General features: G+C 30.7%; 1 protein-coding gene across 7 annotated transcripts in view; it reads right to left on the bottom strand.

Annotated features, from left to right (window-relative positions):
- Positions 1-953: 953 nt before the first annotated feature.
- LOC105151108 (phosphatidylcholine:ceramide cholinephosphotransferase 2) overlaps positions 954-15,810 on the bottom strand; it is a 28,350-nt gene continuing 13,493 nt past the window's right edge. For 6 of the 7 annotated variants that reach the window (XM_087409617.1, XM_087409614.1, XM_087409619.1 and 3 more), the window contains 5 exons: positions 6,020-6,402; positions 3,482-3,692; positions 3,126-3,400; positions 2,864-3,039; positions 954-2,638 (listed from right to left, as the gene is read on the bottom strand). In XM_087409617.1, coding sequence (XP_087265743.1) covers positions 2,483-2,638; positions 2,864-3,039; positions 3,126-3,400; positions 3,482-3,692; positions 6,020-6,402 — 1,201 coding nt within the window. In that variant the 3' untranslated portion in view covers positions 954-2,482. Of the gene's footprint in view, positions 2,639-2,863; positions 3,040-3,125; positions 3,401-3,481; positions 3,693-6,019; positions 6,403-9,802; positions 10,368-15,810 lie in introns of those variants that run through there. The other variant, XM_087409616.1, reaches the window with a different exon arrangement.

The following is a 15,810-nucleotide window of genomic DNA, read 5'->3' as shown; positions in this document are numbered from 1 at the left end:
AAATAAAGTGAAGCCAAATACAACTTGCTTTTCATTGTAATAATATCGATGTTTTCATAAAGATTTATGTACAATGTACGGATAATAGAAATCAAGTTGCATCATCATTCATACAATTTTCAAAGAATTTAGTACACGGAAATGTAATTACATCCCACGAATAATCGAAGAATGTTGTTGTATACATGTATTTAACGATAACAAAATTTTGATTAGTTTTCGCGCAATGACAAAAGCTCTTTTGCTAAATTTTTTCTTTATTTACAACGCATATATATTTTTTCTTCCTATATATAATATGTATACTTAACTAGTCTAATCAGTTTATTGTAACAAGTTACCAAAAAATATCTACACGTAAAAATATATAGATATATACATATAAATACGCAATTATATTCGCGCGCGCGTGCATGAGTGTCACGGTTGTAATATATATATATATAATATATTTATATATACACATATAATAGAGTATATATATATATATGTATATATATACATATATATATATATATATATATACATATTTGTTACTTTTTATGTTATTAAACATCAACGAAAGGCTTTTCCGTTCAGAAGAAATATTTTCTTATTGTGTGCGTGTAAATATATCATTTTTATAATATATATTCGTACATGTATATTAAGAATCGCGGCATTTTCATCGACATCATTAAATTATGTTACTCATCTTCCTCAGATGAGAAAAAGAGTCGGGCAAGAAGTCGTTGAAACAATGAAACGCGAGAAGAACGAAGGAAGAGGATATCGTATGAAAGATCGATGATTCGTTTTTTTTGTCACTCGATCTCTCCACGAATGCAAAATTATCTTTTACATTTTGCACAATTTGTTACATTGCCTATGCAACATGTATATGTATGACAACATCCGGTGTATGCACAAGCGTATAACGATTTTATTCCGTGAAAACACGAATGCTTCAGTACTTTCCTCTTTTTGTTTCGTATTTTTCTTATTATTCTATGCATGATACTTTCGCGTATCGACTAATGGAAGCTAGAAGAACGAATAATATATCTTCTAGAAATTCAATGTCCAAGATATGCTACGAATAAACTTATCCAAATCTGGGGCAGGCTGTGTATGTGTATGTGTGCGTGTGTGTATATGTGTATGTGTGTGTATATGTGTATGTGTGTGTATATGTGTCGTGTAAAGTTTTAAAAATATTATTAAAGAATTTCGTAATTTTGGTTAAATAATGTAATGTATGACCCATCACAAATGAAATTTGGATTTTTTACCTGGTATATATATATATTTATACAAGTTATTGTTATTATAGATTCGTATCTACAATTTGTACATATGGCAGGCAAGAGATGCAAATTTCGTTTGTGATGGGTCTTATATTACGTATTATAATTTAATCAAAGTTATGGAATTCCTTAATAATATTATTAAAATTTTTTATCAACTTTATATATATAATAGAGATGTCTTCTCATGACTCGGTGTGTTTAGTTTGTCAACGTTATATGAATTAACATTCACTATTGAGCGTTCCTATTTTGGTCCCACGAAATTGCACAATCGCTTCTAGTATTGGATACTCGGTATTTCTTTCCAAAGCACGAAGGAAACAATTTCGAGGATAATCGGTAATATAGAACTTTAATTAGGGCATACACATCACGCGAGTCACAATAAATTTTTGGCAAATTCGTTTGCAAAATCGTTTTTCATCGGAATAATTCGTATCGCGAATGCAAAGTCAAGGACAACGACGTCTAGACATTGGAAGATCGAGACGTCGACTCAAGTCGAACATGTAACGTCAAAGATTCGTTTAGAGGAAGGATTTAGATTTTGTTGTAATATTTATCTACAATAGCCCTTTTTAAAGTATAAATACTCCTTATTACATAATATCGCTCGAATTTTTACAAACACACATTTATCCTATATTTACTTATTTATTATATTACTTTCAATTTGTAACTATTTGAAAATATAAGCGCTATAAGCGAATCAATATGTGTCTCATTAACTCAAATACCTTCCTCTATTCGAATCTTTATGATATTAGATCATAAAATCCATTTCTCTACATCTATTCTTTATATTGTGTATAAATTGTATAAAAATCAAGCAAAAGTAAATTCGGGCTGACTGGACAATAACTTTACGTGAAAGAGCACGGGTATTGTGTCTATATAGAGTTCACAACTAGATTATAAAGAAGTGAACGACACAAAATTCATGCTTTAACAATGAATGTGCGATTACTCTGAAAACAATCGTACGTCCCATACATATTCTTTAGTGAATTCCACGTTAATAAGCGATTTATACATACATTTGTGAATGCGTGCGTATGTATGCGTGGAGTGTGTGTGTATATATATATATATATATATATATATATATATATATAAATGTATTGTGTAAAATATATACAACAGAAGTAACTCCTTTGTTTTTAACAGCCTCTATTACAAAATCAAGACAAATATTAACTATCCCGGTTAGGGTGCTTGGCAAGAAACCGTCGAGGCCAGGGTAGAGGCCAGTCATATTGTCGTGGCACTGTTCCGCCCACATTCTTCTCAAAATACTTGAAAATAGAGAACCACCAGAGTCGGGCCAAAAAATTGTTTGGTCCGTATTGCTGCAAAAATTTCATTATATTATACATTAACGATATATAAATTATAATGTAATATTATGAACATTTCACATAAAGTATAGTTTACTAAAGTTTATTATTATATCAAATATTATGTTTATTTGCAATTATATTAATATTAATGTTACTAAAATTTTATATTAATTTTTAAATAAATTATATTTTTTGTGTAGCAGATAATTTTCAATGCTCGAAAGTAAAACGTACCTTGAGATTTGGATTATTGGCTAGCGTGTGATAAATATACCACAAACGCGTAGTAACATAGTAAGCTATAAGTACATCCACGGTATAATGGCCATGAGCTACCAAGACCATAATTACTCCGACGAGTACCGCTAAACCAGCTAACCAATGAATCGGTTGACATCTCCTTGGAGAATCTAAAATGCGTTACAAATCAGTATGTAAAATTATACCGACAGCATGTATATCCGTATTTATTTCTTGAGCAAATGAAGATACGTACATTCCTTAATAATCAGGTAACTGAGTACAAGCACAACCGTGTGCCCACTGTAAATGTAATCTCCGCAATAAGTGTGTTTGCCATTAATGGACAAACCGAAGCCGGAGATGAGCTGCAAGACTCTCTTTGTCACGAGAAGCGGACTGGTATTGTTCGCCTTCGGGCTACAATAGTAAGTTTTACTGGCGATCGGTAAGACCGTCACGTACATTGTGACGCTTCTCATCATGTAGAGCAAGCCCATCAGCAGAAATATTCGTCTAGCTATTATGAATCTATGAAAATAAATTTATTACATGGATTTATCTTTAACAAAAATGATTTGGCATTGATTTACATTAGCTTTTTGTACATACCTATGTTTATGAAAAATAATAAAAACCATCGCGGAATTGGACATGATCATAATCAAGACTTCCGAAACGTTAAGCGCCCAATCCTGAGCAGTGACATTGTCTAGTACCACATCGGGAAGTGATCCGTACGTGTTTCTGTCTGGAACGCGCTCGTGTACCATTGCGAGGGAAGCCGTCGTCAGTATGAAGTTTACAACCATAAAAAGAAATGCTGTAACAAAAAGCAGCATATATATATATATATATATATATATATATATATATATATATATATATATATATATATATTCCTTTGCAATATCTATCTGTTCAAATGTAATTATCGTGCCATTATCTTTTTTCATATATTGTTTCTTCCATTTCCGGGTGCTCGAGAATAATCGCGAATTAATCAACTCTGTCATACAACGACGATCCGCATCGTAAAAGATCTACGTAATGGAACTCGCGAAATCTGCTGCATTTCATGAACAACAGCGAATATCAAATTGCTCGTCTCAATTAACTCTGATGCAAAAAGCCGTCGAGATAAATCACGCGGGCTCTAGGCAAGAGGAGAGATCGATAGGAGGGAGGCTCTCTGTGAGATCAAATTACGCGAACAGAGATGTATCGAACGAATACCAGGCCATGTAACGACCTCGATCTCGATGGTCTCCCCGCTGTGAACGATCGTTACGTACACGAAGTCAAATTAGAGAGGCTCTGAAGTCGGCGGAATTATCTGGCGAGTTTCTTGATATTTACTCAGAAAATTGTTTGTTAATTCTCGTTCCATTCTTATTACGTCAAGACATGTCATCAAAACATCCGGTCGTGGTAAAACTAAGAAAATAGATAGAGTAAATATAAAACATTTGGTGTTGTTTAATGATTCGAGCGTTTTAACGATGCATTGTTTAATGGTCAAAATATCTATAAATATTTACTATTTATAGTAACTAGAAAAAATATTTGAAATATATAATTTTTAAAATTATTTTAATAAATTTATTTTTTTTATTTCATAGTTATATATTCTTGTAAATTTGCGATACTGAAAAGTTTTTAAGATACAATTATGAAATTTGTTTTAAAAATTATTATAAAAGTAAACTTACTTTCTTTCTCTCTCTCTCTCTCTCTCTCTCTCTCTCTCTCTCTCTCTCTCTCAACAAAAAGAGATGATAATTTGATATTGCGAATTTAGTGAACAATAGTGTACAATTATAGTTACATCAATTCAATCATCATGAATATAGCTTGACTATTAATGATATTAATTTTTTCGGCACTTTGGAGGTCTTGCACTTTTATTTTAAATAAACGGGAAAATTATTATATTACTGATATTTTGAAGTAAAATTTTTGTACATGTTTATTAAAATTTGGAAATAAAATTCCCGGATTTTGCAGATATTATTTAGAATTCAAGGTAAGATTAAAGAATTAAGTAAGATTAAAGATTTTTTAATGCATTTTAAAATAAATTAAAATGCAAGTAACGCACACATTATATACTGTAAATTAATAAAAGTCAAGGATTCCATGAGAAACTATATCTATCCTTTTCTTTGATTAAAGCCACAAAATCTATGTATGATAAGATAAGTATAGAGAACGCTTACTACAATATCAGTGAGTTTCTCTCTTTTGCTATGTATTATCATCTACCGACATCCAGACGCTTTTTATAAAAACTCACGAGATATATATGAGAATGTACAGTACAGGTCAAAAGTATATATTACTACATCACCTAGATTTTTTTAGAATAACTTGATTTAAAATACATGAACTAAAATATATGAACTTCTATTAAATTATTATAACATATTTTGATAATGTGACTTTTTATCAAATAATGAAAACAATAATTTGTGAAAAATTAATTTCATTTGAAAAAAATAAGTTAAATTGAATAATAAACTTTGAATCGCCATAATAAGTTTAAATGCTAATAAAATTGTGAAACACTACATTAATCATTAAAATCAATTTATTATTTTGAAAACAGCGACGGAATATACAAAACACAAAGAAAACACGAAAACACGATTTTATTAAAATCAAGAAGTTTCAAAAATGTGTATATTCCATGATGTATTCTGTCAAATTTTATCATACAAAGTGCACCTGCCACTAGGCGTTCACTATAAAATTTTAAGCGTATTCGAGATTCACTTTAATGAAGATCGTATCTATGAAAACCTAAATATATTTTTGGCCAATATATAACTGTATACACTTGTGTATGCCATACATGTTGTCCAACTGACTGTCGACACTTGTATTATCAAGAAAAAATAATGAAAGAAACAATGTTTTCTAAGAAAGAAATAGAATCTAATTTTAAAAGTAAAATTTCAAAAATTTTCCTAAGTGAAATGATAAAAATTATATGAAAATTTTTAATTTTCAAAGATAAAAGAGGAATTCCAAGTTTATTTATGTAGTAAACACATTTTTTTCCAAGATATAACTCACTACGTGTTTGTGCATTCCTCAAGAAAAGAATCTTTTTTTTTCTTAAATAATGGCATTCGCACGTTCTCTTACCGAGAAACGTTTTCCATTTTTCCTTGGGGAAACGTGGCTCTTCGCGTAGCGGCGCCGGCATGTCGATCTTAACGATGCCACTGCTGGAACCATTCGGTATTCCAGGATGTCTGCCCAAACCTTCGATATCCTTCTCGTCCTCATCATCCTCGTAGTAGTCTGAACCCGAGGCCACTCCGGACCACTTGTCCTTACTCTTGGATAACGGCGCGCCGGGCAAGAGCGGTTGCCGTTGATAAACATCGCTGGACTGTGCCATCCCGCTGCTGCTTCCATCAACCGCCGCTTCAACGTCCCTCTCGTGGCCCTCCCCGGCGCCCAACGGTCGATCGAAACTTCCGTAATCGTTGTGCAAACTAGTGGCCTTGGGATCTAATACCATCCTGCACAGAACAGAAGTCGACTTGTCCTGAATCTGACTCTCGAGATGCACATTACATACTAGGAAACCTAATCATTGTAATCTTGAAATCGTTTGGCTAGTATCTTCATCGGTGACAAGATGATGTAGACGAGGAAAACGCATGGACTTGCGGAAATAAAACTGACCTTGACTTACGCGCTACTTGATCGCGAAGAAGAATAACTGAGCCATTGTTAAATCTAGATTCGCGAAATAAAACATTGTTTTGCATGTTCGTATGTAAAATACCTAAAAGTGACACTATCTATCTTATTGAATCACCTCTAGAGATCCTCAAGTAAGAAATTGGACCGTTTAAACAACTTTGATTTTTCAGGATATTTTTCAGGATCTGTTTAAAATAGGACGAAGTAGGTGCATAAGATAGAATGATATACGTGGACATCTTTATCTTATGTATAATCTATCTTAATCTATCCTAAACAAGTCCTGAAAAATATGGCGGATCAAACGTATAGTGTCGAATCTCTTGAGGATCTCCAATCATCCTTATCTTATAACATCACCACGATGTGGTCTTCCCAATGATTATTTGATGATTCGAAGATGTTTTCACATATTTTTCCCTTCTTTTTAGTATTTTTATCTATAAAGTGCTTTGACTCTTTTCTTATTATCTGAAGATCAAAGTTTATTCGACTAATGTTTATTTCTGTCATTAATAACTAATATAGAGTCTTTAGTCTCAGTTTAACTTACTTTTTATCTTTTCCTAGTTCTAAAAATTAGAAGAAGATAAAGGGTAAGTGGAACCGAGATTGAAGTTAATTGATAGAAACAGGCATAATGTTGGTTACTTGCTTAACAATCGACGTACCGATAAAATTGACATTGTACGTGACATACATTTGCGAACGGTGCATATTTACCCGGAGTGTCACGTACCGTAAAGTGTGATATTTTTAGACATTTACTGCCATATAAAGGAAAGATTATCGTGACTAGAAAGAAAGTGTGGATCCGAACTGACAAAAGCTGCTCATCGCAATCGAACGAGATGACTGTCTATTTGTGGCTAGAGTTTACTCTGCGATATGAGAATCCTGAGATACGTTCCGAATTACGCATGAAGTACATGATGCATCATTTGTCCTTGTTGTTCACCAAATAATAAAGAAGAATAAAATGATACTAATTTGGAACACATTCATAATCAGAAACGTTGGTAGGATGCGGCCCCGCCAGTAGTAGTCAGTCCCCCTATTTTTTTTATAAGGGGCATAATTAAAAGAATAGGGAACAGAGAACAGAGAATAAGAATTCTTCGAGAATAAGAACAGCCTATCAGAAACTGTGTATTACAGAAATTAAAATTCTTATTCTTCTGTTCCCTATTCCTTTTATTGTGCACTGCCTCTAACTTTTAAGGGAATGCTGGAGTCATCTGTATTGATAAAACACACATTTCGTACTTTTTCATTTTCTTCGTTTTCCTAAAGGCGTCTTCAAACGATATGGCTAACGTATGCCAACATCAGCAAATATCAGCGTATACATACATGACATATATAATTATCCATATTGAATGTAGTCAATATTTAGCGAATCTATGCAAAATTAGCATATACATGATGTTAGGAACACTAGTATATATTGACCATATCATCTGGAGGCATCTTTATACAGAAATTAAAAAAATCCTTTTCCAGAATAATAAAAAAAAAAACACAAATAGTTGTAAGAAAACACAAATCAGTATGAAAAACAAAAAAAAATTGCATATAATAGTTTCCTGTTACCATGCTTGTTCTCTTTACATATCTCTTTACATATTATATAAATGATTCCAAATATACATATATTCAAACAAAAAATAGTTTTCCCATATATGAATAATTTATAAGAATATAATGAAACCTTCAAATTATGATTTGGAAGCTTACAAGATAAGTGAATGGAAATATATGATCTGAATGTACATAATAACTTAACATTTATGTGATATAGGATATAACACAACAAAAAATGCAATGTTTTACTTAATGCTTTATTTAATGTACGTAATGTTTTATTTGGAATTAAGAATGGGCGTGTTCAGCAGGCTCAATAATTGAATGAATGCTCGCTGTTATTGGTGTATTCTTCTAAATCATCCAATCAGACTTTTAGATCTAATTAGATCGACATCGATCAAGTTCAGCCGCGCGTCGCTCCAGCATCCTCTTAAAGTTCAGTATTGTTATGTCGTTGCGCAACAATTCACTATATATAACATCTGCGCAATGACAATATAACGATACCAATACTGTTGTTTAAAAGCCCAAACATTTTTGTAACACTCATTATTAAATTCATAACATCAAATTATAATTCGAGTTATTTTTTATTATTTCTATAGGTCGCCACTAAAGCAATAAAGCAAAAATTAAATAATTTAAGTCAAGAAAACGTATTAAATTTGACTCAAATTTAATTCATTACTTACTAAGTGCATACAATAATATGGATGTTGCTAATTTTGAAAATAACCACAGAAATTAAATGATTTACATTTTGACACATATGAAAGTTAAAAATAACAAAATGTCAAGAGATTGAGTTGCCATTGTTCCTTTGACAATCTAATAGTACTGCATTATGCATAAGGCATAAGAAAATCAATCAGGGTCTTCCATTTTGTATTCTCATTAATTGATTTTCTAATGCCTTATGCGTTATGCAAAAGTCTGTATTGTGACCTTATAAATTACAAAGTTATATATTGAACTGGTACACGGAAAGAACGACTATGCAGAATTATTAAAAAATTTAACTAGATACAGATTTGAAAATAATTTTGTTGAACTCTCAAAATAAATACGTAGAATCTCAAGCAAGATGAGCCAATGCTGCAAAAGTTTTGACATTGTAGTTATCAGTTTGAGCATCCTACATAATTATTTTGATGGTTTAACAAAATTATTTTTAGCTAAATTTGTAGATATTTCAGTAAAACCATCCTTTTTATGTATTGTACACAGAGAAAAAGATTTGTTCGGACTCAAGAGTTCTATTTATATTTGTTTCACTGAAACAATTTTAATGAAACATATTTTGTCTAATCAAAAATACTTCAGTTTTAATGCAATCACATTTTTAAACATCTATTTGGTTGAACTATTCTAATGCATAAATTTGTTTAATTTAAAGAAACTTTTTCTCTATGTAAGGATTTATGTTTTGTGCAACCATGATAACGATCAGCCAAATAAGATTCAATATACATATCGGTCACGCTGAGATAAAAAATTTGTATTCCTCTAATTTTTTATGACCCACTTGTCCTTTTGCCTACGCCGCAAAGAGGTAACGATTAGAACAACTTGCGTAGCAACAAGTAGGTAATCCTCGAGTGAAAAAAAATATTTCAATTTTCTTACTTAGCATCATTATGACGAGTCTCTTCTTTTACCTGCGCCTCGTGCACGTCGCTCGGCATTTCCGAAAACATCACTGCGGCGCAGCGTTTCGTTCAGGCGCGAACTCTCGTCAAACACAACCAGATGCATTCTAATAGAATCGCGCTACGCTGCACCGTGCATCGGTGAGATATAACGTATTGCTTTCGATTGGCGAACAGGCTATACCACGCGGCGTTAGGATGATATCCACCCGTGACATAAATGTTTAACATCAAGGACCGTGCTTAACATGATATGTGATTTCATGGGAAAGGTAACGGCTGTGCCGGACACCTCTGCCCAACAACTCGAGCTTGACATAGTAAGGCTAAGTATCGCCCACGTTTATTGAACAAATTACAGTTTGACGATGCAGAACATGATAGTCTGGACTCATTAAAGCCTAGAGCACTCGCGAGAAGTGATTACACAATTGTACTATTGTAACATATCCCTCAACCAATCAGGGGCACAACGTCAGAATATAATTTAAACTAAAATCCTCGAGATCCTCAAAATAGATATATTACAAAATCTCACAGTATGCGTATGATCTTTTGAAGAAATAATATTGTATTAATTTTCATGTAGGTACTGTCATTAAAAGATTCTTAACTCTTTGCGCTTCAAATGCCGATCTGGTTAGCTTTATATGAATTTTGTTCGATTCCAATTCAATTGATAATAAAACTTTGTAGAGTGTGTTATTTTTCTCTTAAGGAGATAATTAAAAAATGAATTTTTTTATCTTTTTTAAATATTTAGAATCTCAAAAATAAGTTCCTAAAAAAAAAGATTTTATTTATACTACTTATATATTTGTCAAAACAAAAATGTATTAAATATATTATATAAATATTTTTAACATATTTTTGTAACGAACTTTTGTGTTTAACGCTTTATCTCAACGCGCTCAAAGGCCACTATTATTAAGCGTAGATAAAAGTAAAAAACATGAGTATTTTTAATTAGGAAAATTTGTTGTATGGCTCCGGTATCGCCGAGTAGATGTAAACTTTAATTCTTTATATTATAACTCTAATGTATATATACAAAACGTTATGTATATATACAAACGTGTTTTTTTAAACTATATTTTTCAAATCGATTTTTCAGAAACTACTAAAGATATTAAATCAGTTTTGCATGTATTAATGTACATACAATACGTGTCTGCTTATTGCATAAATTATAAGATTATTGCATGTCCATAAATTAACTTTTTTTTTATAAATTAAAAAATTTTATTAAAAAATTGATAGCCTTTTAAAATCGTGCTATTTTAACAATTTGCAATATTTTCCATTTAGACTATAGTCACATTCATAAGAAAAAGTATTTTTGAATTTTTTCGGTTGAGTTTGAAGGCCACAATCAACCATTAACACTTTTTTTTACATTTCATTTTTAAATGTATGTAACATAAAAATTAATAAGTATTTAGTCATATAAAAATTTGTAGATATTTACTAAATATGTACAAGTAGATGTATACAAGCGCATATAGAAGAAAATATGTAGCTTTCTTTTAAAAAATTCCTCAAAATAAGCCACATTTTTTTTACGCTCTAAATTACCCCTTTAATACATACATAAAAAATATAGTACGATACATATTTATCATAAATTTATGGCGCGCGAAGTGAACTCTTGGCATGAAAATTTGCAGCACGCAAGTTAATGGGCTTTTTTAATGTAAAGCTTATTGCGAAGATAAGAAAGTTAAAAAAGTCTAAAACGTCATTGTATATAGATAGTGATCTTCCTTGAACATTTTTACTGAAGAAAAATAAAAAATTAGTTAAAGAATCGGTCTTTGCAAAATAATATACGCAAATATAGAACATTTAATAATATGGCCCTATTTATGATTTGACATAAAAATAAGTTTTTAGAATGACTTAACATGATTACACCTAATAAAAGACTTTTCGTGCGAAACGGATTCCCAAGACGGATATTGCTTTTACGAGGTCAAAAGACGGGATTCTCGGAATGCGACTTCTGGGTTCGTACCGATAAGTCGTATAAAGCTTTTTAACTTCGATCACAACCCTTTTAACCCAATTACCAATCTCGTGGAGATCCATGAAGTTAATACGATATTTTATTGCTATAAAGTAAACAACTATAGTTAAAATATTTTTAAACAGAATTCCAATTGCAATATTTTACAAGTTAGAGAAGAGAAGAGGAAGATATATGTATAAATATCGCAAGAATTATTTATTCTATAAAAGAACATTCTTATTTATATGCACAACAAGCAGTTCCACACTTTTGAGAAAAAGTACTTAAATGGAAATGAAGCACTGGTAATTCTATTGCGTTGATTGAATAAAAGTTTTTTTTTTAAATACTGTACAAGATTTTAATTTTGTAATTGTCATTATAATTAGAAATTTATGTATCATCGATAATTAAAAAATGTAAAGACAAATAATCTTTACAGTTATTTCGAAGTATACATTAAGGAGCCTATTTTGTAATTCTTAACGACTGCAACGATATCGTTAAAGTCATTAAGAGTTAAAGAATAGGTCCTTCAATCTTCCTCCATACTTTAGTTTAAGATTTCGTAATCATAACATATTTTAAAAATTAATAAAGCTGCTACGCGTAAAAATACTTAAGATACTACAACTTACTCGCATAACGCAATTGTTATATATATATATATACAATATATACTCACTCACTCACTCACTCACTCACTCACTCACTCACTCACTCACTCACTCACTCACTCTCTCTCTCTCTCTCTCTCTCTCTCTCTCTCTCTCTCTCTCTCTCTCTCTCTCTCTCTCTCTCTCTCTCTCTCTCTCTCTCTCTCTCTCTCTCTCTCTTTTGTGTGTGTGTGTGTGTGCGTGTGTGTGTGTGTGTGTGTACACACACACACATATATATATGGTATACTATTGTATATATATTACTGTGTATATGCTACTCTACATATCCCACTTCCTGCGCAATATCCATGTGTGAAGAGCCTTTGCTTTATTCTATAATAGTTAATTCACAAAGTTCATTAATACTGCACGCCTACAATCTAGCATTTTGTAGCACATTTGAACTCAGAATGTGTGTTAAACTTTCGTATAAAAAATAGAAAATCAAACACATATGTAAAAGTGTTAATCATTAACAAAAATAAAATAATGATAATTATTGATTTCATATTTGAAATTAAATGTCAAATATCTGAAATATTTTTAACGCACATATATCTCTTTAATTATTAAATTTGATTCTCTTTAATTACATGCTTTTGTGAAATATTATGTATAGCTATACATACATAGAGTATGATACTTGCGATAATATCAGTTCTTAAAGGCGGATTATTTACTTATTTAGTTAGATATTTACTATTCTAAGGTCTTATATACCAAGTGTGTAGAAGTCTCAATAACTTTCATAACAGGTGAACATTTTCACATAACTATGTTCGAGAACATACGACACTATCTAACGATTCGTAATCCATTAGCGTGGAAATACGACAAAACTTTGCGACAGCTAAGCACATAGTTATCATTATTGTCTTTTACTACTACTACTGTTACTACTACTACTACTATTACTACTACTACTACATTTTGACTCGTCACTGTGCCAAATTGCAACGCTCGGTTTACTGTGAAATACGATAAGCATAGCTTGTCAATGCAAAACATGAAACAAGATGTCAATATAATTGTAACAATGTTCGGAATTTCCATACAATTCTACATTTAAACGATTACGATAATTTTATTTATTTTGAAAGTCTACAGAAATAGCTCGAAAAAAAAGTTAATATATATATAGTATACAAGGGAAGAACGACTTGCGGAAATATTAAGAATTTAGCTACATACAGATCTCAAAATAATTTTATTGGATCATCAAAATAATAGGAATTTCAAACATGATGAATAATGCTAAAAAAGTGATACTCTAACAACCAACTTGACATTCTAACAACTGACTTGAGCATTACAATTATTTTGATGATTCAACAAAATTATTTTCAGATCTGTATCTAACTAAATATTTAATATTTCAATAAAAATTGACCTTTCCGTATACATGTCTATTGCGTATTAGTCATAAAAATAACTGTAAATATATCGCGTGTACTTTCTGATAACAGACCAACGTTCTTATGTGTACGCTTCATTTATACTCCGCCAACGAATATATTATTTGTGACTCCGAGAAATATTCGATGAAAAAAAAAAAAACTTATTACAAAACAGAAAAGTCTACTTAACAGAAATAATTTTTATATTAAACATTTTTTTTTATTTCAAGAATTTTTATTTAAAAAATGTTTGATTTTCAAATTTTGTCGATGTCAAAACGTTATGCTTATAATATTTGAATAAAATACCAATACATCAAATGTTCAATAAATAAACGATAAATGTGATTTACGACTCGGTAAATTAATTTAAAGTATTAATATTTGAGATATGGAATTTATTATACTTAATAGGAACGCAATATGAATTATGATTTCTTATAAAATTCATTATTTCGCAAAAATCGATTATTTATAGTATTTGTTCTGATTTATATAACTATATCACAAGCATGCTTATTCGTTTTTATCCTTTATCACCGCGTAAAAGCGACCGCATGGCATCGCAATAGCCGAAATCACCTATGAGTTTCAAACTCTAAAGGGTTTGATTGCAATATCGCGCTATTCTCTTAAATTAAACGTGCCACAAAATTGCTATTCTATCGCACGTCGGACTACAAAGTAATTTACGAAATTGCACGAACTTTCTGTCGCACAACGCAAATTAGAAAGTTATTTAATATTGATTCTAAATGGTATGAAATTGTATCATGCCGAAAATCTTTCTCGTACATATGTGTAGTGATGTTATAATCACGACATTCTTATTTCTTTGGAAGAAAAGCGTCTTTTATATTTGAATAAATTACTTTTAATAATGTTCTATAATTTTATTGATGAAGCTCAATATATCATCTCAGATCAATTGGTTTGTATAACGCCATAATATATCTAATCTTCTTTAAGTCGCATCAATAAAAAACATCATTAAATTTGTATGTATATATATTTGTATGTATATATATATATATATATATTCCCTAGTTCTTAAATAGAAAATCTCGATAATTAAAATTAAAATACGAAAATTAAAATAAAAGGTTTAATTTTTATTTTATTTCTGGGTCTATTTTTGTAGCGATTTTTTTGGAAAAGATTTTATGTTTTAGAATTAATCGAGAATTGTGAATAACAAATTAATTATATTATTATATAACCAAATTGCATCGATGAGAATAAATTAATTAAATTCATCATTACGTTTCAAGACTAAAAAAGATTTCGGCACGGTTTGCAAAATTAAATATGTATATAAATTCACACTGAAATATTTAAGCACTAAGCTTGACCAAAATACAGAATTTCTCTTATTTAATTAATGATATTAATTTTAATCTTTTTGAGATAAAGGCACTTATCGTTTTCGTGACCATAGGGTCATGGGAACTCGGGGGGAGATCGATCGGGGGTTCAATCACCGCTCTTTAGACACGGTTCAATAAGCCCTATCAGAAAACTAACGAGATTTCTTGTTGTTATATGTGGAATGACTCACTTATTCACTGAATAATTTACAACGCAATTTGTTCGAACAGTGCTGTAAAACTATTGATTGTACTGTGTAACAAGGATTTTGTTTCATAACATGTGGCAGGTGATTCTGATAAGTTTTTTCCTGTAGAAAAACGAATTCATAATTGAAAATGTTTCAATTCGTCAGGTTTTTGAAAAAATCAAGTTAAAGGATCAAAAAACGCGACTTTAGCAAGTTATTAAAAAAATAGGATGTCATAGAAATTCGAATATTAGCTCGAAAGGTCGAACCTTAAAGCTACAAAAAAAATCTCACAAAAAATTTTACTTATTTATCTTTCTTTTATTCTCGTATTTATCTTTATTTTATGATTGTAACTTAAGG

The sequence above is a fragment of the Acromyrmex echinatior genome, chromosome 9 (assembly GCF_024713525.1).
Source record: "Acromyrmex echinatior isolate Ae372 chromosome 9, ASM2471352v2, whole genome shotgun sequence".
Classification (NCBI taxonomy): Eukaryota; Metazoa; Arthropoda; class Insecta; order Hymenoptera; family Formicidae; genus Acromyrmex; species Acromyrmex echinatior.
The sequence above is the reverse complement of the archived record's forward strand: the minus strand, read 5'-3'. Positions and strand labels throughout refer to the sequence as shown.